At 47.6% G+C, this 24,458-nt stretch overlaps 1 protein-coding gene across 4 annotated transcripts in view; it reads right to left on the bottom strand.

Annotated features, from left to right (window-relative positions):
* Nucleotides 1-24,458, bottom strand: part of itgb2 (integrin, beta 2) — a 122,869-nt gene that overhangs the window by 92,565 nt on the left and 5,846 nt on the right. For all 4 annotated transcript variants that reach the window (XM_088314957.1, XM_088314956.1, XM_088314954.1 and 1 more), the window contains exons 4-5: nucleotides 11,922-12,019; nucleotides 3,436-3,637 (exon numbers count right to left, since the gene is read on the bottom strand). In XM_088314957.1, the coding sequence (XP_088171083.1) occupies nucleotides 3,436-3,637; nucleotides 11,922-12,019 (300 nt within the window). The remainder of the gene's footprint in view (nucleotides 1-3,435; nucleotides 3,638-11,921; nucleotides 12,020-24,458) is intronic.

The raw sequence follows: 24,458 nt of genomic DNA, 5'->3' as shown, positions 1-24,458 counted from the left end.
TGAATGTCTGCTCCCAAACTGGCAACAGTGAGGAAGTGGACCCCTTCTGAGGCTGTGCAGCAGGTTAAATCCGCTCTCAGGCATCGAGACATAGTAGGGCAGGTTCAGCAGGGGAGAGGCGGGTTTGGACTTGGGACAAGTAGACCAGCTTGGCACAAAGCAACACCCAATCAGAGAAGAAGACTGGTGGTTGATGAGGTCCGCCAGCAGGAGGAAGCAGACCGATGCGCAAAGGCAGTCTCACAGGCCAAACAGGGTCAGTGGACCACCTGGGAGAATCTGGAGCATCGCAAACTCACATGGAGGGATCTGTGGGGGATGGAAGGAAGCCGAATCAGCTTCATCATCAGAGCCACCTACGATGTTCTTCCTACACCCACGAACCTCAACCAATGGATTGGAGAAGATCCCTCATGTGCCCTCTGCCAAACTCCAGCATCATTGAGACACATCCTCACTGGCTGCAAAACCAGCTTGTCTCAGGGCCGATACACCTGGAGGCACAATCAGGTCCTACGGCAACTGGCGATTATACTGGAGGAAAGGAGAACTACCAACAATGCCCTCCCTCCCACGTGCCTGGACTCCCAAGCACAATCGCCTTTGTGAAAGCAGGACAACTTCCAGGGAGACCATCTGTAAGAGTGGAAACAACCCTCCTGGACACAGCCCGAGACTGGAAAATGAAAGTTGACCTGGATCAGAAACTCATCTTTCCACCGGAGATCATTACCACTAATCTCAGGCCTGACCTGATCTTGTGGTCAACCTCACGGAAACTCCTGTACATCGTGGAACTAACAGTCCCATGGGAGTCTGCAGTGGATGAAGCCTATAATCGCAAAAGCCTGAAATACATGGACATCGCAGCAGAGGCGGAGCAGCGTGGCTGGCGTACACAGGTGCTCCCTGTGGAGGTCGGGTGTAGAGGATTTGTAGCCACATCAACAACAAGGCTCCTGAGAAGCATGGGGATCCGAGGCCAGGCCCAACAACAAGCTATGAAATTGCTGTCGGAGGCTGCGGAGAGAGGCAGCAATTGGCTCTGGATGAAGAGGAAGGACCCCACTTGGGCTGTTAGATGTCAAATGTGAGGAAAAGTGGAGGAGGAACCCCCTCATAGAACCACAGGAGACTTCAAAGACCTAGTAAAGGACTCTTCTCCCTTCCATTTTTGACAACAGGCAGGAGGAGCAGAGACAGAGGGGGCACACCTGAGGTGCACAGGTGTCGCTGTTGAACCCATCCTGAGGTGTTGTGGGTTTATCAACGAAACACCGATGAAGGAGGGCACCCACCTGATGACCCCAGTGAAGCCTATGGTCCTCATGCAGGTCAAATTGAGTTGCTTCTTCTTCCCCACTCTAAACACCAGGAAAGTGCTGATTTTTTTGGGGGGATTATAACAACAAGTCCTATAGCTCAACGTAGGATGCTGTGCAGACCAGTGTTGTAGAGGGCCGTGAGGTCGTCGGGGTTGGAGAGGTGGACTGGGAAGCGGGTGTCAATGTTAATTTCCTTTAGTTTCCTAAATGAGATGAGACGTGGAGGTTTGATTGAAGATAGGCACAGTGCAATATTGAATCTGATGAGGAAGTGGTCTGTCATATGAAAATCATCTGGGGTGAGGTTGAGGGGGTTGAACAGTTTAAGTACAAAATATGACCTTTGGAATGAGTGGGGATGTATTTATGAAGTCCAAAACTGTTAAAGCTGGATAAAAAATCTCTGGTGAGAGGCAGATTATTGTTGTCAATGTGTATGGTGAAATTCCCCAGCAGGATTGTGTTTGAGTAAAGAGTGAAAAGATGAGTGAGAAGAGTGGAAAAATCAGCTAAAAATCCCTGGTTGGGCTTCGGGGGTCTGTAAAGGGTGGCGACAATAGTGGGAATAGAGCCACGAAGTTCAAACGGTGCATTCAATGGAGCTGAAAGCAGGGACAGATATGGGCAAATGTTTCCACTTCTCGCAATAGAGACCTCCGCCGCAAAGATGCATTGGAGCAAAGATGGCACATGTAAACAAATCTGTGGAGTGGAATCAGTAAGTTGAGAAAAGTTGTTTGGCTGCTGCTTGACAAAGTAAATCAAGTTGAGGAGATCCTGGATGAGATGACCCTTGTTCGTAAGAGAACGGATGTTGAAAACGCAAACGGCTGCGTTGTCGTACTTGACATTACTATAAGCCAAACGAGCCGGGCAGGCTAATGCACGGAAGTCGCAAACCCTGCCGGAGTTCCTGGGGGAACGGCAAGTAGCGGACCAGTAGGATTCTATTGCAGTAGAAGAGAAAATCTGCTGGAAGTTTCTGCAGGATCCATGCTGGATGTATCACCGACGCCATAGGGCAATGTCCGGGTGAAGATGCAGAGCTGGCGGTGGCGGAGGCAACTGTCATTGAAAGCGGAGGATCCAGCAGAGGTCGTCGGCTGTAGACCGGAGACATTCAGCCATTGGAACAAGGCAGACAATTTAACTATCCAGGAGAGTGCTGAGTAGAAGTTTAAAGTTAAAACAATTTGAGCTAAGAATGTGAAAAAACACTTTCTGTTACCGGTGAGTAGCGGCAGCCAGTCGTGCCAGCGTTTACTCAGCTGCAACAACAAGGTACACTGACAAGATTAACTACTTCTCTCAATGAAGATTGGAGTCTGCCAAGGCTGCCCTTTCGCAGTTATTATTTTCATAACTTTTATGAACAGAATTTCTGGGCGCAGCCGAGGCATTGAGATGTTCCAGTTTGGTGGCCTCAGTGTTGCATCTCTGCTATCTGTCGTGGTGAAGAAGTCGCTGAGTCAAAAGTAAAGCTCTCCATTCTATGTTCCTATCCTCACCAATGGTGACAAGCTGTGGTTCTTGACTGAAAGATCCTGGATACAAGCGGCTGAAATGAATTTTGTCCCCAGGGTGTTGTATCTTCAAAGGAGAGCTATAGGGATAGGGTGAGAAGCATAGTCATCCAAGAGGATGTTGGATGTTGAGAGGAGCAAAATAAGGTGGCTTGGGCATCTAATTAGGATATCTCCTGGACGCCTTCCTGGTGAAGTGTTCCGGGCATGTCCCACCGGCATGAGGCCCAGAGGACGTCCCAGGACACCCTGGAGTGACCATGTCTCCCAACTAGCCTTAATAAAATGTTCATAATGAAGCATGAATCAAAAAATTAAAGAAATGTATTAAATAAAATAGAGCATCCTGGCTTTGCATTTGGGGAGGAAATTGATCCATTTTATTTTCATTCATTGAAATTGGGAACAGCTTCAGTTCACAAACATTTCTATTTGCAAACAGTCTCAGAGCAAATTGATGTGAGTGTATTACAGTATCAGAAACAATGTGATTATGAAATTGCTGTCTCATTACATGAACAATATTTTTTTGGGGGAAAAAAAACATCACAGGCTTTTATGGTGATCAATTCAGAAATGAAACTCACCCGGTCGCAATCTTAGACTTATCTTCTGTGGACTTAGCTGAATAGGCTCTTGCATATTGAATGATGTGGACAAAGATTCATTCTTCTCTATTTGTTGACTGCTCACAGGGTTGATAATTTCTTCTTCCTTGCAGCCTCTTTCCATCAATTTTGCTCGGGTTTCACAGCGTGCTGACTCCTGCTCACCTGCTTTGGTGAAATTCTTTACAGATGGCATGAGAATTAGATCATATTTAATTTTAAAATATGTTTTATATATGCACATGACAAAGGCGAAAACAAGACAACAAAACACCTGCATTTGGGGGGCCATGCCCAAGAGAACCATTATTGCCATTATTATTATTTTTATTAATATTATTTTATCCTATTTATTATATATAATTAAGATAACAATACAATACCATGATCATCTAACCATCCATTATTCCATCTGCATATTATCACGAGGGTTGCGGGTGTGCTGGACCCTATCCAGGTGGGGTCATCCAAAACTGGTTGCCAGCCAATCGCAGGGCACACAAGGACGAACAACCATTCACACTCCCAAACATACGTAGGGACAATTTAGATGTTCCGTGAACCTACCATGCATGTTTTTGGAATGTGGGAAAAAACTGGACAACCTGGAGAAAACCCATGTATGCTAACTCCATTTTCCGGTTCCGGCGCCGCGCGAGTGGCTGCCTGTTTACAGCAGCGTGGCTCACTATTGAGCCTTTTTCGTGTGTTTTTTCCCTTTACCCTTTTTTATTTTATTTTTACCTCACCTCAGCAATGGACATCCAACTTGCGGTGGTTTTACTACTGTTGGGGGCTGTTTTTTGCGCGATCGTGTCCGGAGACGAAACTCGGAGCTACGGATCGATCGTGTACACAAGAGATCAGCTGTTAGCACTCCGTGCTAACGCCGCGTGGGCTCCCGGAGCGAGACCCGATATTCCCCGCGAGCTGAGGAGGAAGAGACGGGGATGTCGTGCGGGGGCTAAACGCCAGGCAAGGAGGAGACGATATCACCCCGTCCTCCCGTCCGTTATTATGGGGAATGTTCGATCCCTCCCCAACAAAATGGACGAGCTAACAGCGCTAACCCGGCACGAGAGGATTGTCCGGGAGGCTAGCTTGCTGGTGTTCACGGAGTCGTGGCTAACAGAGCTAACGCCGGACGCCGTCGTGGAATTGGACGGCTTCCAAATACTACGCGCGGACAGGACACTGGAGAGCGGTAAGAGAAAAGGGGGAGGGCTGGCTGTGTTTGTTAATGATAGATGGTGTAACCCTGGGCATATAACTGTTAAGGATCAACTTTGCAGTCGGGACATTGAGATGATAGCTGTTAGCATGCGTCCGGTCTATTTACCGCGAGAGTTCAGTCATGTGATCGCGGTGGCGGCGTACGTGCCTCCCTCTGCTAACGGTGAGACAGCCTGTGATGTACTGAATGCAGCTGTGAGCAGGCTACAAACACAGCACCCAAATGCCTTGTTCCTTATCTCTGGTGACTTCAATCATGCTTCTCCTTCCTCCTCTCTGCCTTCATTCACACAATATGTAACATGCCAAACCAGAGACAATAAAATATTGGACCTCTTCTATGCCAACACCAAGGAGGCGTACACGTCACTGCCCCTCCCCCCGCTGGGCAAAGCTGACCACAACTTGGTTGCTCTCCTGCCTGTGTACAAACCTCTCGTCCGCAGGCAGCCAGCTGTGACACGCACAGTTCAGCGATGGTCCGGAGAAGCCGAGGAGGCCTTGAAGGACTGTTTCAACACAACTGTGTGGGAGGTATTCAGCGAAGCTCACGGTGAGGACATTAATGGTCTAACAGACACAGTTACAGACTATATTAACTTCTGCATGGAGAACACCATTCCCACCAGGACTGTAAGATGTTTCTCCAACAACAAACCCTGGATCACACCGGACATTAAAGCTCTCCTGAAGGAGAAAAAGAGGGCTTTTGTTTCAGGCGACAAGGACGAGCTGAAGAGAGTGCAGCGTCAGCTGAGAAGGAGGATCCGAGAGGGGAAAAAGTCCTACAGGATGCGGATGGAAGAACAACTGCAGCGGAACAATGCCAGGGATGTCTGGAGGGGCCTGAAGACCATCTCAGGCCACGGACAATCAGGTAAGACCCAGAAGGAGGGGGGGCTTCAGTGGGCAAATGAGTTGAACCTATTTTTCAATAGGTTTGATCAAATGTCTGACCCCGCTCAGGCTTCCCTGATGCAGCCCCCACCCACCCCTCCTGCCACTGCGAACAAGACCCTCTCTCCCCCTCTCTCGCCCCTCTCTCTCTCCACAGGCTCCAGTTCCCAGCCTCATCAGACAACCACCACTTCCTCCTGCTCAGCCTTGTTCCTCACAACATCTCAGGTGAAGAACCAGCTGAGGAAGATGAAGGCGAGGAAGGCGGCAGGCCCAGATGGGATCAGCTCCCAGCTCCTCAAATCCTGCGCAGACCAGCTGTGTGGAATCGTCCAGCACATGTTCAACCTGAGCTTGAAGCTGGGCAGAGTCCCCCAGCTGTGGAAAACATCCTGCCTGGTTCCGGTTCCAAAGACACCCCATCCGAAGGAGCTCAACAACTTCAGACCAGTGGCGCTGACGTCTCATCTGATGAAGACCCTGGAGAGACTGGTCCTCGTCCATCTGCGCCCCCTGGTCAGCTCCTCAATGGACCCACTCCAGTTTGCATACCAGCCTGGCATCAGTGTGGATGATGCCATCATCTACCTGCTCCACACTTCACTCTTCCACCTGGAGAAGGCAGGGGGCACGGTGAGGATCATGTTCTTTGATTTCTCAAGTGCTTTCAACACCATCCAGCCCGCCTTATTGGGAGACAAGCTGGAGCAGGCGGGAGTGGCCCACCACCTCATCACATGGATTCACAACTACCTCACAAACCGGCCACAGTACGTGAGAACACAGGACTGTGTGTCTGACGTGCTCCTCTGCAGCACGGGAGCGCCGCAGGGAACTGTGCTGGCTCCCTTCCTGTTCACCCTCTACACCTCGGACTACAAATACAATTCCTCAACCTGTCACCTGCAGAAGTTCTCTGATGACTCTGCGATTGTCGGCCTCATCACTGACGATGACGATCGGGAGTACAGAGGGGTTACGCAGGGGTTCGTGGACTGGTGTCAGCAGAACCGCATCCAAATCAACGCTGGGAAATCCAAAGAGCTGGTGGTGGATTTCCGCAAGCGTCGGCACTCTCCACCTGCACCAGTGAATATCCAGGGAACAGACGTTGAGAGGGTCTCAACTTACAAGTACCTGGGTGTTCATCTGAACAATAAACTGGACTGGAGCGACAACACAGACGCTCTCTATAGGAAGGGTCAGAGCAGACTCTTCCTACTCAGGCGGCTGAGGTCCTTTGGCGTTCGGGGAACACTCCTCAGGAACTTCTATGACTCGGTGGTTTCATCAGTCATCTTCTATGGAGTGGTCTCCTGGGCAGGAGGCATCTCGGGCCGAGACAAAAAGAGACTGGACAAACTGGTGAGGAGGGCCAGCTCTGTCCTGGGCTGCTCCCTGGACTCTGTGGACTCAGTGGGGGGCAGGAGGATGACAGCAAAACTGTCATCAATGCTGGACAAACCAGCCCACCCATTCAATGACACTCTGAGAACACTTTACAGCTCCTTCAGTGACAGACTTTTACATCCTCGCTGTACCAAAGAGAGATTTCGCCGCTCCTTCCTGCCGACTGCTGTCAGACTTTTTAACAAGAACATTGGGTCAGGCCTACAAACAGGAGGGCATTAGTGCAATTGTGCAGTCCTAGAATGCAATATACACTACTACTTTACTTTCAGCCAAGGGTGTACTTAAACATCGACCAATGATGTATTTTGTTTACCATTACAGTATTCTTATTACAATACTTCTATCACTGTAGTATTTCTACCACTGCAGGATGTTTACTATTACAGTACTTTTATCATTGCAGTACTTTTATAATTACGGTATTTCCTATCATTGCGGTACTTTTACTATTACAATACTTCATCATTGCAGTATTTTTCCATCGTTGCAGTACTTCTACCATTATAGTACTTTTATCATTGCAGTATATTTTATCATTGCAGTACTTTTACCATTACAGTACTTTTATCATTGCAGTATTTTCTATCATTGCAGTACTTTCCTGTCATTTCAGTACTCTCACCATTACAGTACTTTTATCAGTGTAATATCTTTATCATTGCAGTATTTTCAATCATTCAGTAGTTTTTATCATTACAGTGTTTCTCCCTCTGTATAATGGACAGGCATTAGGAGTGTTTCCTTACACTTAGATACGTTTATACTGTGTATATTTGCATGCTTTTTATGAATGTCTGCTGCTAATGTTACACATTAACGGCTACATTACGCCGCCGACTCTGTGTGATCTATATCTTTGCTGCTGTAACACTTCAAATTTCCCCATTGTGGGACTAATAAAGGACATCTTTATCTTTATCTTTATCCACTCAGAAAGGCAGGAGCCTGGTATTGAATCCACAACCTCCGTACTGTGAGGCGGACATGCTAACTAGCTTCTTACCGTGCTGCCAATATTGTGACTTATATGCAAATGAAATTCAATCAAGCTATTTTTGCAACATTATTGGTGACAATAGAATCTATAGACATTCATCTAACTCATTGTTCATGGGCCACAAACAACTCAAATTGATGTGAAGTGGGCCTGAAAAAAAATCATTGCATCAGTTATTTTAGAGTGCAATACTATAATTTTCAGTTCAACACGCCACTTGCATACAGACATTTCTCCAGATTCTCTAAACATTTTGATATTTTTCAATCATACATGATGAAATCCCTAAATTCCTTGCAATTTTATGTTGAGTAACAGTGACCTAAACTGTTGAAATATTTTCTCATGAAGCTTTTGACAAAGAGATGAACTTGGCACACAAAAAACAGAAGTTGGACAGAGTTGCAGACGGCACACAGATGTGGGAGAAAAAAAATGTGTTTTTATACAAAAATGCAAAGTAACAACAAAGTGCTGGACTGGATGCCGAAGGCATGGAAGAAAGCTTGACGTTCTGACAGTATCTCACTGAGCCACTCGAGCTTAAATACTGTCCAGGCATCAAATAAAAAATTCTGAGAAAATTTGCAAAAAAATACAACTATGCTTATCAGTTGGAACATGAAAGAGCTTGTCTTTGTTGTGCATCCAATGGAATATCGGTTGAAAAATATTTTCAAATCATTGTATTCAGTTTTTATTGACATCTGAACTTCATTCGAATTGTGGTTTATAAAAAAAAAACAAAAAAACGTGATCACCTGCCTGTAAATAATAAATAGTAACGTTCTTTATATACAATTTTATATATTAAACATACATGAGAATAGATAGTTATGGCATTGGAACTATTTTGAACCTGTCAACTAACATTTGATTGGACACTTTTTTGCTATTACACCACAAAAGTTATAAATTTTTACAGAACAGAAAACAGAACCGCAGACTTTTGGTGACGTTATGACTGAGACAATATGCTAAACACAAAGCTTCCATATAAAAGTTAAAATTTAGCCTGTCAATAAAAATGAATAATACCAAATTAAAACACCCACAAACTAAAAAAAAAAATAATGTGTGAAAATCAGGTTGGACACAGCCAAATTAGAACCTCTCTTGAGCAGTGGTCCCCAACCATTTTTCTGCCGCGGACCGGTGTTGGGGTGAAATGGGAGCTGGAATTTGTTGCTAATGCTAACAGCTAGCTGCAAGCTAGTAGCGGCCACTAACACTGGAGACGTGTGTCGTGTCATCCAATGACGGTGTAATTAACCATCAGTTTGATAATGTCTTAAATTAGCAACTATGATTTCAGGATGCCGTTGTGTTGATATTGGTAGAAACTACATAAGCTTTTTATGAATGTCTGCTGCTAATGGTATACATTAACGGCTACATCACTTCGCCGCCTCTGTGGGATCTATATCTTTGCTGCTGTAACACTGCAAATTTCCCCATTGTGGAACTATTAAAGCACATCTTTATCTTTTTATCTTTATCTTTAAATAAAACTGCAATAAAGCAAGCCGAAAGGTCAAAAACGGAAGTCAAGGGAACTGTTACGCCACCAAAAGGGCCAACTACAAAGTAAAAATCTACTGAGGCTATTGCATTGGCATCAATGACTCAATGTATTATTTTTTAAGCTTTATTTTGAAGTTAGCCATTGCGGAGCCAGCGTGTTAATTGACTATGTTTGCAGCTTCCTTGACATATCTGTCTGAAATGACGGTGTCAAGAGACAAAGAGAAAAAAAATCATTAATCATTAATTGGAGGACTTCTTTCACCTCAAGTTGACAAAATGCTCCTGTACTTTCGTGATCCATGCAGGGTTTCAACTTCTTCTGCTGCTTTTATAGTGATTGCGGACTAATCATGTTACCTTAATGTGTGCGCGCACCAGCCATTCCACAGTTTGTGCCTGACCCGAAACTTGGTGCTCGATCCGTACGAATCAAGGGTCAAAGATGATCCGTTGGACGACTAGTCACGAGTTCATCATAGAAGGATGTTACGGAGAGAAGCCTGTCACTTTTCAAAATAAGATATTTTTTAGTCTCAAATAATAAACAAGAAGTACTGCAAGTTATTATTTTTTTCAATAATCTGTATGGCTTGCCACGGCCCGGTCCAAAGTGGCCCACTCTCTGCTCTAGAGAGACTAAAAAGGTCGGTGGGTGACGTAAAAGATCAAAACACAAAGCACCAAGGAAGGGTGTGCGAGGCTCAGGGGAGAATTGGAGCGACGCAGGAAAAGGAAATGAGACACGAAAGGGCTCTCCTGTACTTGTTGAGCTGTGACCAGGACCTCACGGCAAGATGCAAAGACCTCCAGAATAGGCTCAAACGTAACAATCTGAGGATCTATGAAGTGCTGGAGGGCAGTGAAAGCCGGGATATGGTCCTCTTTGTGAAGGACTTGATTCATGAGGCTCCAACGGAACAAGTCGGTGCTGGGTTGAAAATCCAACAAGCGCACAGAGCACCCGAGAGGAAATCCCCCGACCCCAAGGCTCATTCCAGGTTCATAATTGTGAGATTCCTTTACGTTACAATGAAATAAGCTGTGCTACCACTGGCCTTGGGACAGAATCAAACGCTGTTTCAAAACAAGCCCATCTACTTCAATCATGACTAAACCCTCAGTGTATAAAGGAAAAGGGCCCAGTTACACTTTATCAAACAGCTGAAAATGAAAGGAATGCGGGTGAAATGCCCCTGCCATGCTAAACTCAGGATACGTCTGGATTCAAGAAAGACGCTCCCAATGATGACAGAGATGCCCCGACACTTAATGAGATCGGAATTTATGAGTGGACGCCCATGAGAAGCAGCAGGAAAAGTTAAGGGTTGGTGAATAGTTACAGGCGGGAGGTACTGGCATAGGTGAAACATTGCTCTCCCTCATGGTTTACAAGGCCCTCTTCAAGGAGTCAAGCTGAATTACATAACTATGTTATTTTGAGTGTGTAACATTGAATGGCAGTTTTAAGGGTGTAATCCATATTTGTTTTCAAGTTTAAAATCAATTTCCAAAAATATAAAGACGGGGTGAAATTCATGATCAGTCAACCTTATGAGTGGAATACACTCACTTCTTGGCTTCAATACAACAATGGCTACACTGGCACTTTGCCTGTATTTCGCAGCGATACCTTATCAGTAACTAGGTCGGACCAATTGGTAATTTAGAAGTTTCTGTTCTTGTATTGCATGTTTTGATTCATTTTTGTTCTTTTATCTTGACAGATATTGTGGCCATCCAAAGGGTATTAGAGAGGCAAACACATTTGGTCTTAAAGGCACTGACTAGATTTTGTGGAAAAAAAGAAATAACAAGCATAGAAATAACTGACAAATATATAACTGACAAAAAGATGGTAATCGTGAAAGTTGTAAATTACAATGTGAATGGATTTACAGTTCCTTCAGAAGGAAGAAACTTTATAACCAGAATGGACCTTGCATTCATTCAACATGCTAATTGGGTCATGAAAAGCGTGAAACCCTATTTGGGGAAAAAGAAGAAACCTTGAGCAGAGACCACAGATGGAGGCATCCCTCTTCCTGGATAAGCAAACTTCAGTAATGTAGTGTGGGCAACAACACTTAACATGTAGTCTGGTGCTGTACAAAAATTAAAAAGTACTATTTAAATGTCTTGACTATCCTCTGCCAGAAAACTGGAAAAAAGCTGTTGGGGTGGGATCTTAAAGGCAGGTTTTTGTCTTCAACTCGAAATTGTCTTCTACAGCATCCCAACATTAACTGGAGACTTGAGAATGAGGACAAACGGAGCAATGAATGGTGGAAAAGCATTTGTGTTCTTTGCGTGTTTGTTTTAATTGGAAAAAAAAAGTTGATCATAAATTCAATTCGACCGAATGATCAAATTGTGAAATCAGATTGTGCTCAAAACATACCAGTTGTTGACACCAAGCGCAGTATGGCCCAGATCTGACACAGTCATTGCAGGAGTTTACTATGGACTTAAAGCAAACGTCTTCTTTTTGACACCACCCTACAAATAAAAAGACACACATCTGCATGACAAATATAATTATACAACTGTGAATGTTATTATTATTTAAATCATTGCTTATCAAGCCAATGACACAATATGAAGGTGGCAGCATATTAGCGAAGGTTATCAAGTTAGCACTTTTGCTGCGACCGCAGAATAGAAGAAAGTCTGCATATCGGGTCAGTTTCTGCACCAAAAAACAATGTCCTTGCCAAAAACAACATTGAATTGCCACCACTGAGAAAAAAAACCAAACTGGATGAGTGACACGGTAAAATAGCCATGTCACAGGGACATACTGAAACTATAAGTAAATAACTGTAAATCACAGTGGTTTGGTAACTTCCCCTGGCTTCAAAACGAAGAGTACATTGTGTTTTTGTGGAAACTGCGGAAAAGAATCATAAATAGAAACGCTTTCACAAGAAGAAAGTGGCAACGAACCTAATGGCATGATGTTTCAAACCTGTAAATACTGGAGAGCATAGGTATGTGTTTTCTACATGGTTTAATTTATTTGATGTGTTGTACATACATATTTACTCCATTCAAACTAAGCAATGATTCATACAACGTAATCTCAACATGCAGATTGAATGTCTTTGTGGCAGTGGTATATTTACTCTTGAATCTTAAGGACACTGTCGACAGAAGTGTTATATGATTTCTGCAAGACACTCTTGCTTGGATACTATCACTTGGAGAATTCATGTCTGCATCAAGGCCATGAAAAACAATACAGCACCTGGCCCTAATGGAATCGCAGCAGAGGTTCACAAACACAGAGGCAACTTGATCCAACACAAGCTTCACGAACTCTTAGTCAAATTCGGAGCCTATGAAAAGGTGCCATGTGACTTTAAAGATGCGAAACTCATCAGCAATTACAAACTTAACTGTGGTTGATTGGAATGTGGTAACTATCATGGAATATCCTTGTTAGCATTTGCCAGCAAGATATTAGCACGGATCTTAACCACCCATCTTAAACTGATATTTGTAAAGATCCTGACTGAGACACAAGTCTGCTTCCGACTATCGTATCGCACCACCAAAATAATCTGAAAATTGCAAGAAAAATTCTGTGAGCAGTACCAGCCCCTGTATTTGGCATTTTTAAATCTAACTAAGGCTTTTTATCATGTACATGCCCTCCTAAGGGACATGCCCTCTAGTTTGGACAGAGTCAGCCTTGTTATGAGTGTTTAATTATATTAATAGTCAGTTTACGACTGCCATTATTGTGTGCTTTTCTGCCATGTCTGGTATGTTTGACATGTTAACGCTGCTTCCCCCTCTTAATTCCTTAGCGCAAAAAACATTATGTACCTGGGAACTTCCCCAATTAAAAGAGGGCTCAGTGGAGTTTGCATTAGAGCGGGTTGGAGATTTGTAACTATAAGCACCTCTTTGTCCATTCTCCTCGTGAGTGAAAAAGACAAAGTGAAAAGAAAAAGACTCATGTCTTTCTTCCTTGTCTGTTGAAATAGGAAAATGTTCTAGGTTGTTGAACATAACAGAGATCCTCCTGGCAAATTACACTTAAGACAATGTGTGTCTTGTTTTGTTGGATTTTAACTGCAGCGATCGATATGGTGGAACACAGTATTTTTCTGGCTCGTTTAACACCAGGTCTTTACTTAGAACTTTGTGTGTTAGCCTTGGTATTCCCGCTCTGCCCCTCTGTCATATGGTGTACCCCATGATTCTGTTTTGGGGCCCTTGCTGTTTTCACTATATTTGTTGTTGAATCCTACGAAATCATGCAATTTCATTCCATTGCTATGCGGATATACGGCACGGAAGATGACTGGTTAGCACAATGGCCTCACAGTGCATAAGTCGCATGATCGATTCAGCTCCGGCCTTCCTGTGTGGAGTTTGCATGTTCTCCCCGTGCCTGCCTGGGTTTTCTCCAGGCAGTCCGGTTTCCTCCCACATTCCAAAAATATTCATGGCAGGTTGATTGAACACTCTAGATCACGGGTCTCAGGCACGCAGCCCGCGGGCCAACTGTGGCCCCCTCTTAATATGAAATATTAATATAAGTGCGGCCCTCAAGATTTACACTTGTTGCGTGTGGCACTAAATTAACTAATCACTGTGAGGTATATGCCTCGAGGGCGGGACATTGGCCGGGCTGCCTCGCTCAGAGAAGAAGCCGTTGTGTCTGTCGGTTGACCTATGCGCATGCGTCTCAGTGGAGCCCATCGGTTCTTTGTTGTTTTCTCGAGTCGCCAACACGCATGTGTTACGACCGGCTCTGCTAGGGAAGAAGGGAAGTAACATAGACCAAGCTGTTAAATGGTGTGGAGAGAGTTTACAATTAATTTTTAGTAAAGAAAAGAGGTAGGTTTTAAACAAATGATCTTAACCAAAAGGTATGAACCCAAGTTTACAAATGTGTATGAATAACAAAAGCAAGTGTCTCCAAAATTTCCAAAAGTCCAAACAAGAGACACAACGAGCGCAAGCGAGGCGAACTGAACTCTAAAATCCCAGCCGCCGTGAGCAGCAGAACCGAGGTCCTTTTATTGGCCTCAGCTGCACAGGTGGAGCTCGTTGATTGGGACGCCCATGAGTAACGAGCAGGAACGCAGTCCACCAACGGGGAACGAGCGGGAAAGCAGTCCACCAATGGGGAACGAGCGGGGAAGCAGTCCACCAATGGGGAATGAGCAGGAAACCAGGCCAGCGATAAGGCACAAGTCCATTGACTTTACAACGAAAGAGTGGAAGAGTTACTGCATTACACAAAGGGTGTGGCCTTGTAGGTGGGCCCTAGCCCAGGGCCGTAAGAGCATGTGTCTGTAGAATGAAGACGGCAGCAGCGAAACCACGTCTGTATCCTCGAGGTAAGTTTCTGTGATTATTTCGGCTTTCATTTTTATTTCTGGCGCGATATTATGCGAGAAATATACCCTTCTGAAGAAATCCCGACGGCTAGTTTTCTGTTTTGGACTCATAAAACAACCCCGTCTCTTACATGAGGACGGCTTTTCCCTGCTTCCGTTTGGCCAGTTTCACGGGAGTCCTCGTGAACTGCACCCGAATGGAAATAGGTGGTTCTCGGCCAAAGTTTTGCAGGGCTCCAATTGCCTCACGTGAGATTTTGAAGCCCTTAACATACTATCGAGGTGATTGTAATTTATCTTAATGATTGAAGCTGTATAGAATATTGGTTTATGTTAAACCGTGGTGAGGCATTTACCATTTGCACGTCTTTTCATATTTTGGTGCACACGCAGCATAAGTAATATAATTAAAAGTATGTCTGCATTAATGTGTTAACTGTATTCAAATGTGTTTAGGAAGAAAATCTCGTCAAGTCCAAACCATGACCAGATTTGGAGGAGGAAAGTGGAGATGGATGCGTCCAGCTTTGAGTGTCTGGAGGGGAAGCTATTGAAGACTTTCTCTACCCTCGCAGTGATATATTAATTACCCTTTCTATTATACTGTGATTCAATAAACGTCATTTACAAACAATCTCCATTCCTTCACATTTTCAAATGGCAATGTGTTTTTTTGTGATTTTAAAGGAGCTATCCATGATTTTCCAATGAGATGGGGTCACTCAAAACTGGAAACTGTTCTTGAAGGTTCAAATGTGGTCCATTTTTTTCTGATGCATTGATATCTTCCAGATTTTAAACCAGAGTCAATTTCAAATGATGTTTCAGAACTTTGGGAGAGGAAAACTGTCATAATACTGTGTAAAACAGGAACTTGCCGGTAAGATTACAATCAACTGAAAGGTTTAAAAAAAAAAAATACTTTTGAAATGTCAATTATCACATGGATAAAAATGACAAAACACTTAAATTTTCCGAGCAACAATATGAAACAAATCAAGCATAGCTCCTTTTAACTGGGTGTCATTACTTGCGTAGCTGGGTGATGTATAAAAATAAATTGTCATGCTTTCTGCCTAATATAATTTCCCAAAATGAATTTGCAAAATTGCCATTTTTAGTTGCTGATCTGTCCTTATCCTTACTCAGCATTTGGACAGTATATTAGATTAATAAGTGTCTTGCTTCGAACGCATAATGTACATTCAAGAAAAATCAATTCAAGTACTTCCAACATGAAGCCTACTTAAATATAAATATCAATGTCCGTAATGGTGGGAGTGACCACATGTACTTTTAAAATCTTGTATTTACAAAATGCATCAGTGATAGTTAATGTGTCAGTAGGTAATCTGTCAGTAATCTGTTAGCTACCTAACAGGAAAGCAAAAGTGCGCATGCACCACAGCCCCGCGCAACCGAAAGTTAAAAGCTCGAGGGGCAGAGAAAGGCCTGTGTGGTGACCGAGACTGACTCCAAGTGGAGTCATATTTTACAGAGCCCCAAATATGTCTCTTTCAAAGCCTGCAGTGAAAAGAAAGGTCAGCGGTGAGCACAGACAATTTCAGGAAAAATGGGGAGTACAATATTTCTTTGTTGAGTACAGAGTGTTATTTGTAATGAAAAAGTTGCGGTGCACAAGGAATACAATTTGAAACGTCATTATACAACTAGACATGGTGAGGAGTACAAAAAATACCAGGGAGATGAGAGAGCCAACCACTTTGCCAGTCTTAAAACACATCTACTGAAGCAACAGGATTTCTTTAAGAAAGCAAAAAAGAGTGTTCTGCAGCAGCTGAAGCTAGCTACATCGTTCGCGAGATGATTACAAAAGCAGGAAAGCCAATCACAGAAGGTGAATTTGTCAAAAAGTGCATGTTACAGGCTGCACATATTGTCTGCCCAGAAAAGAAAGGTCAGTTCAACAACATCAGCCTTTCTGCCAACACTGTGGCAGAGCGCATTTCTGACCTGTCAAGTGACATTTATTATCAACTGTGTGAGAAAGCAAAATGTTTCAGTGCCTATTCGGTGGCTCTTGATGCGACCACAGACATCACAGACACTGCCCAACTAGCAATAATGTCCGTGGTATTGATGATAACTTTGAATTGATTGAGGAGTTGCTCACAGTAATGCCAATGCATGGCCAGACGACTGCAAAGGAAATATTTCACCAGCTGTGTGATGCCATTAAGATTGCTGGTTTGCAATGGAAGAGCTTTGCTGGAATAACAACCGATGGAGCCCCATCAATGTCAGGGAGGAAGAATGGACTGGTAGCACTTGTTAAAAAAAAACTGGAAGAGGAGGGTGTGGGGGAGGCCATAGCTCTGCACTGCATTATCCATCAGCAGGCCCTTTGCAGCAAATGCCTGAAGTTTGACAATGTGATGTCTATCGTTGTGAAATGCATCAACCAAATCAGATCCAGAGGCTTAAAGCACAGGATGTTTCGTGCTTTTTTAGAGGAAATTGACTCAGAATATGAGGATGTGCTCTACTTCACTGATGTACGTTGGCTCAGCAGAGGAAACGTTTTGAAGAGATTTTTTGAGTTGAGAGCAGAAGTAAAAGACTTCATGGAGAAGGACGGCGTGGCTGTTCCTGTGCTAAGTGATCCCAAATGTCTCATGGACTTAGCCTTCTTTGTTGACATTACACATAAGCTCAATGTACTAAACAAGAAGCTACAAGGCCAGGGGCAACTTGTCAGTGCTGCCTATGACAATGTCAGAGCATTCTGCACGAAACTCATGTGGTGGAAAGCCCAGCTCTCTCAAACAAACCTTTGCCATTTCCCAGCATGGAAGGCACTCGTGGATGCAGGCACACCATTCAGTGGTGATAAGTATGTTGAGGCCATTTTGAGGCTACAAGAAGAATTTGATCACAGATTTGCAGACTTCAAGACGCACAGAGCCACATTTCTAATGTTTGCAGACCCTTTCTCCTTTGATGTGCAAGATGCTCCCCCTGTACTTCAAATGGAGCTCATTGACCTGCAATGCAATGCTGTAATCAAAGCTAATTTCAGGGAGGTGAGTGGAGAAGCAGACAAGCTTGGGCAATTTTTGAGAGAGTTCCCCCCCAACTTCCCTGAACTTTCCCAAATGTTCAAGCAGACCATGTGCCTTTTTGGGAGCACATACTTGTGTGAGAAGCTCTTCGCGACATTGAACTACAATAAGTCCAAGTACAGGTCCAGACTTACTGATGAGCATCTTCAAGCTGTACTGAGGGTCTCTACTGCTTCCTCCCTCAAGGCAAATGTAGCTCATCTATGTGAGAACAAGCGCTGCCAGACCTCTACCAGCAAGATGTAGGCAAGAGAACCCATGTTCAAAACAGTTCATGTTCAATGTTTCATTCCTGTCCAGATAGTTAAAGTTTAAAAAAAGAACTGGTAAAACAGGCATTTGAAACTGAATAAAAAAATTGTCATTTTTTCTCATCAGCTAGTCAGTCAGTACATCTGTAGTTTCTTCAATCATCAATTTATTTATTTATTACTGCTTTATTTATAATTTTATTCATTTTTTCATGTCTTTAATTCATGATTTTGTGTTAAAAATAAAGATATTTGATAACAGTGTAATGTTTTATCAGCGCTTTTCTTGTGTAAATCCTGATGCGGCCCAACCTCACCCAGACTCTGCCCCCAGCGGCCCCCAGGTAAAATGAATCTGAGACCCCTGCTCTAGATTGTCTCTAGGCGTGAGTGTGAACACGGACGGTTGTTTGTCTTTGTGTGCCCTGCGATTGCCTGGCAACCAGTTCAGGGTGTGCCCTGCCTACTGACTGAAGACAGCTGGGATAGGCTCCAGTACAGCTGCAAACCTTGTGAGGACAAGCGGAACAGATAATGGATGGATGGATGCTATGCAGATGACAGTCATATCTATGTCCCGTTGAGCAAAAGACTTAAGACCACTTTTGTCTCTAGGAAATCTCTGAACGTCACTAAATTTCTTACATTTCAAATGAAAGAAAACATGTTTTGCTGTTCGGCCTCAGTGGCCCTTCTATATTCCACTCTGTTGACCTGGGACCTCTGGTGTCTTATGTGAAGCCAACAGTCTCAAACTTGGGTTTTAAATTGGACAGTGATTTTGAATTGGACCAGCAAATCTGTACAGTTGTTAGATCCAGCTTCTTTCATCTCAGGCAACTGGCCAAGGTAAAGCCCTTTCTTTCTCAGCAGCACAGTGAAACAGTAATCTATGCCTTTGTTACATATTGGTTAGATTATTGGAATGCACTATATTTTGGAGTTCGCCAGTCCTCACTCAAGCCTCTCCAGGAGGTTCAAAATGCTGCTGCTTGCCTCCTAACTGGAGCTCGGAAGAGGGAGCACATAACCTCTCTCTCTCGCACTCTCACTCTCTCTCTCTCTCTCTTGCACACACGCACACACACACACAGACACACGCACCCACACGCAGGGCTGCGTGAAGAAGCAATTGAGTGCCAAAATAAGCATTTTATGTTTATTTTGAGTAAATGGATAAAGTTGGAAAAAATACAGCCATCTCTACATTGCGACCCCGGTCAGAACGCATCAGTCAATGTGTGACAACAAGCTCCCAGCATGCTGAGCGGCACTAAGGAGTGTAAATAACATTTAAAATGCATGTTTTGTGTCAATTATATTTCTTCAATTTTTATTTTATGGTTTCATTATTTGTGAAGATGCTATTCAGTTTGTGTGTTGTATAATAATTTTAGTTTGACTTGTGACACCGTCATCCACAATAACATGTTGACCTGCATACACCTCGTCATTGTATGAAAATAAGTAAATGTAAGCTTATTCTGTTGCGTACAATAATAAAAGTGCAAATGTCCCACACTGCTTTGTGAGCTCCACACTATAACAGCTAAGCCAAGTACAATTCTGTTTCAATGGCTACGTTTAGCTAGTGTGGCTTTTAATCAGCTGTTTTGTAGCAAATTATTAAACCTCTGCCGTTAGCCTGTTGTCATAGTGGACCCTTTTTTTTGCGCACAGGGGGTGGGAGTAGGTGGCAGAGGGTTAAATGCAAGGACGGAAGCACCTTAAAAGGATGAAGACGGAGGGCTACTGAGGCCAATTCTTTTTATGAATATGGATGCAAGTGTAAGGACGGAGAGGTGCCCAGGTCGCGGACAGAAGATTGGGGACATACTGGCAAAATAGGGTAAATTGGCCATCTATGCTTATTTGGTGCACTACACCAAGTAGCTGTGGCAAAGACCCTGCTGTATAATGCCCATCACAATGTGTGCTCACACATCGTAATCGCAACAGCACAGCATTACAAGATTTCATTCTGCTCTGACTGTAAATACTTGAATTCTATACACACAGTACTTGAGCCAGTTTGGGATGGTTAAAGGGACGGCCGAAACGAACTTCCGCCCTTGCGTAGTCCGTCCTTTTTAAAATATTTCTCATCCTCCATCTGTCCCAAAAATGGGTGTCCGTTCAGGACGGACAGACAGACCGTTCCATCTCTGGGGCAAAATGCCCATCTCTGCAAGTAAAATGCAATTGCATTCGGGGCAGGTGAGATGAAATGGCGGGGGAAGGAGGAACCAAATGCACAAAACAGGCCATTGCATTTAATTTTTTTAAATTATTGATTTAAAAAGAAAAAAATTGTCAGGATTGCCTTATGGCAAGGAGGAGGTGGACCCAATAGGGGAGGAGGCAGGGAGGTGGATAGGGTTAAGGGAATTTATTAACTGGATCAAACAAGAGGTGCAAAATAACAAGGCAAACTAAACGTGACTAAATTGGAACAAGGACAAAGAACACGACGAGACGGGAACAAACTAAGCGGGAGGTACGAAAAGGGACGGGAAGAGGTGACCAGAGCTGGGGGCATGAACGAGAGCGGGAGCAAGAGCGGGAACGAGGACAAGAGCAAGAACAGGAACAAGACGTGGTCGTGACAGTCCGTAGGTAGCGGCAAGAAGGAACAATGACCCGACACTGCGTTGTCGGTCTGGGAGGTTTAAGTAGTCCGAGTAATTAGGGGAGCAGATGGAAATCAGGTGCGTGATGAGGGTAACGTGGAACAGGTGCGTGGCTGGTGAGGACGAGTGCTGAGGGGAAACGCTATCACAGCTGACAAAACAATAACAGAAAGCACATGGCAGGAAGGAGGGAAGAAAATAACAACACAAACACTGACATGCCCGACGCGGGTCATGACAGTACCCCCCCCTCAAGGGACGGATTCCAGACGTCCCCAAAAAAAAAATAACAAAAAGAAAAACTATGTCCAAAAACGAGGGTGGGCGGAAGGGGTCGGGAGGTGGGTCAACGACCCGTGATCGAGGCCGGTCTGGCGGATGCCCGGGAGGCCAGACCAGCGAGTCCTTTCGTGGCCCTTCAGGGGGCCGTGCGGGTGGCCAGACCAGTGCGTCCCATTGGGGCCATTCAGGCGGACGTCCGGGACGACCCGAACGCCACATGGAGTCCGCTGATGGGGCTGAGACGAGAGGCGGCGGCGGGACGTTGGGTGCCGCAGAGGACGGAGCTTGGACCGGTGTTGAGGCGGGCGCAGCCGAGGCAGGAACTTGGAGCGACGGCGGGACGTCGGACGCCGCCGAGACGGAGACGAGGCCCGGTTGAGCGCCGGACGCTGCCGGAGCAGGGACGAGACGCGGCGGTGGGTCGTCGACCGCCGTCGAGGCAGGCACTTGGGGCGGCGGCCGGTCGTCGAGCCCCGCCTAGACAGGAACGTGGAGCGACGGCTGTTTGTCTAACCCCGCCGAGACAGGAACGTGGAGCGGCGGCTGGTCGTCGAACCCCGCCGAGACAGGAACGTGGAGCGGCGGCCGGTCGTCGAACCCCGCCGAGACAGGAACGTGGAGCGGCGGCCGGTCGTCGAGCCCCGCCGAGACAGGAACGTGGAGCGGCGGCCGGTCGTCGAACGCCGCCGACACAGAGGCGAGAAGTAGCGGTGGTTCGTCTGGCACCGCCGGTGCAGGAACGTGGGGCGATGGCGGAACGTCGTCCGCTGCGGGCGCCGGAACCGGGAGCGGCGGCTTTCCATCGGGCGCCGCTGAGGGAGGAACCGGGGGCAGTGGCGGATCGTCCGAAGTCGCCAAGACAGAGGCGAGGAGTGGCGGTGGCTCCTCTGGCACCGCCGGGCCAGAGGCGAGAGGTGACGGCGGATCGTCGAGCACCGCCGAGGCAACGACGGGAAGCGACGGCGTGTCCTCGGGCGCCGCCGGAACAGGGACTTGTGGCGGACGCAGGGCGTGCTCCGCCGGAACAAGGACTGGTGGCGGACGCAGGACGTGCTCCGCCGGAACAGGGACTTGTGGCGGACGCATGGCGTGCTCCGCCGGAACAGGGACCGGTAGCGGACGCAGGGCGTGCTCCGCCGGAACAGGGACTGGTGGCGGACGCAGGGCGTGCTCCGCCGGAACAGGGACTTGTGGCGGACGCATGGCGTGCTCCGCCGGAAAAGCGACTGGTGGCGGACGCATGGCGTGCTCCGCCGGAACAGGGACTGGTGGCGGACGCAGGGCGTGCTCCGCCGGAACAGGGACTGGTGGCGGACGCAGGGCGTGCTCCGCCGGAACAGGGACTGGTGGCGGACGCATGGCGTGCTCCGCCGCAACCGGGACTGGTGGCGGACGCAGAACGTGCTCCGCCGGAACAGGGACTTGTGGCGGACGCAGGACGTGCTCCGCCGGAACAGGGATTTGAAGCGCTGGCGAGGCGCCGGAACGGGGGTCAGCAGCTCTCGGGAGGCCAGAACGGGCCCCAGCAGCTCGGGGGGGAACCGGGGCGGGGCTTATCAGCTGGCGGGGAGCCGGAACGGGACTTATCCGCTTGCGGGGAGCCGGAACGGGGCTCATCAGCTGGCGGGGAGCCGGAACGGGGCTCAGCAGCTGGCGGGGAGCCGGGACGGGGCTCAGCAGCTTGCGGGGAGCCGGGACGGGGCTCAGCAGCTTGCGGGGAGCCGGGACGGGGCTCAGCAGCTGGCGGGGAGCCGGGATGGGGCTCAGCAGCTGGCGGGGCACCGGAACGGGGGTCAGCAGCTGGCGAGGAGCCGGGACGGGGCTCAGCAGCTGGCGAGGAGCCGGGACGGGGCTCAGCAGCTGGCGAGGAGCCGGGACGGGGCTCAGCAGCTGGGGAGGAGCCGGGACGGGGCTCAGCAGCTGGGGAGGAGCCGGGACAGGGCTCAGCAGCTGGCGAGGAGCCGGGACGGGGCTCAGCAGCTGGCGAGGAGCCGGGACGGGGCTCAGCAGCTGGGGAGGAGCCGGGACGGGGCTCAGCAGCTGGTTAGGAGCCGGGACGGGGCTCAGCAGCTGGCGGGGAGCCGGGACGGGGCTCAGCAGCTTGCGGGGAGCCGGGACGGGGCTCAGCAGCTGGCGGGGAGCCGGGATGGGGCTCAGCAGCTGGCGGGGCACCGGAACGGGGGTCAGCAGCTTTCGGGAGGCCAGAACGGGCCCCAGCAGCTCGGGGGAAACCGGGACGGGGCTCAGCAGCTGGCGAGGAGCCGGGACGGGGCTCAGCAGCTGGCGAGGAGCCGGGACAGGGCTCAGCAGCTGGCGAGGAGCCGGGACGGGGCTCAGCAGCTGGCGAGGAGCCGGGACGGGGCTCAGCAGCTGGCGAGGAGCCGGGACGGGGCTCAGCAGCTGGGGAGGAGCCGGGACGGGGCTCAGCAGCTGGGGAGGAGCCGGGACAGGGCTCAGCAGCTGGCGAGGAGCCGGGACGGGGCTCAGCAGCTGGCGAGGAGCCGGGACGGGGCTCAGCAGCTGGGGAGGAGCCGGGACGGGGCTCAGCAGCTGGTTAGGAGCCGGGACGGGGCTCAGCAGCTGGCGGGGAGCCGGGACGGGGCTCAGCAGCTGGCGGGGAGCCGGAACGGGGCACAACAGCTAGCGGGGAGCCGGGACGGGGCTCAGCAGCTGGCGGGGAGCCGGGACGCTGCAGCTGGCAAGGAGCCGGGACGGGACTCAGCAGCTGGCAGGGAGCCGTGGCAGGGCTCAGCAGCTGGCGGGGAGCCGTGACCGGGCTCAGCAGCTGGCGTGGAGCCGGGACAGGGCTCAGCAGCTGACGGAGAGCCGGGACAGCAGTCGGTCCGGGCACAGCCGAACCGGGGGCGCTGATCCCTATCAGCCTGCCGCCATAGGGAACCAGGGGAATGGGGAACACGAGGGACCAAGGTTACTGGGGCTGGTGAACGAGGTGTGCGACGCGACCGTGACTTCCGAGATTTGGGACGTGAAGCGCGCGAGGTGGAGTGGGAGGTAGTCTTGAAACACTCAAACGAAAAAGGTGTCAGGAATGGTTCGGGGGGAAGAAAGTGACTGGTCCTAACTGAGTCCGGGTTGCGCTGGGCGTCTAAGAGGGCGTAGATGTAGTCGGCGTCGTACTCGTGATCCGAGTCAACAAAAACGCGCGGGCATAGTGCTCAGAATCATCAATGGTGTCGGCAACTAGTAGGAAGTCAGTGGGTGAGGGGGCATGGTGCTCAAAAGCGTCGTCGTGATCCGAATCCACCAACACGTGAGGGGCATAGTGCTCAAAATCTTCTGCTAAATCATAATCAACAAAAACGTGAGGAGGTGAG

This window comes from Idiotropiscis lumnitzeri, chromosome 14, assembly GCF_059441095.1.
Source record: "Idiotropiscis lumnitzeri isolate Australia: NSW breed Sydney's pygmy pipehorse chromosome 14, RoL_Ilum_1.0, whole genome shotgun sequence".
Classification (NCBI taxonomy): Eukaryota; Metazoa; Chordata; class Actinopteri; order Syngnathiformes; family Syngnathidae; genus Idiotropiscis; species Idiotropiscis lumnitzeri.
Note: the sequence above shows the minus strand (reverse complement) of the source record. Positions and strands in the feature narration are given on the sequence as shown.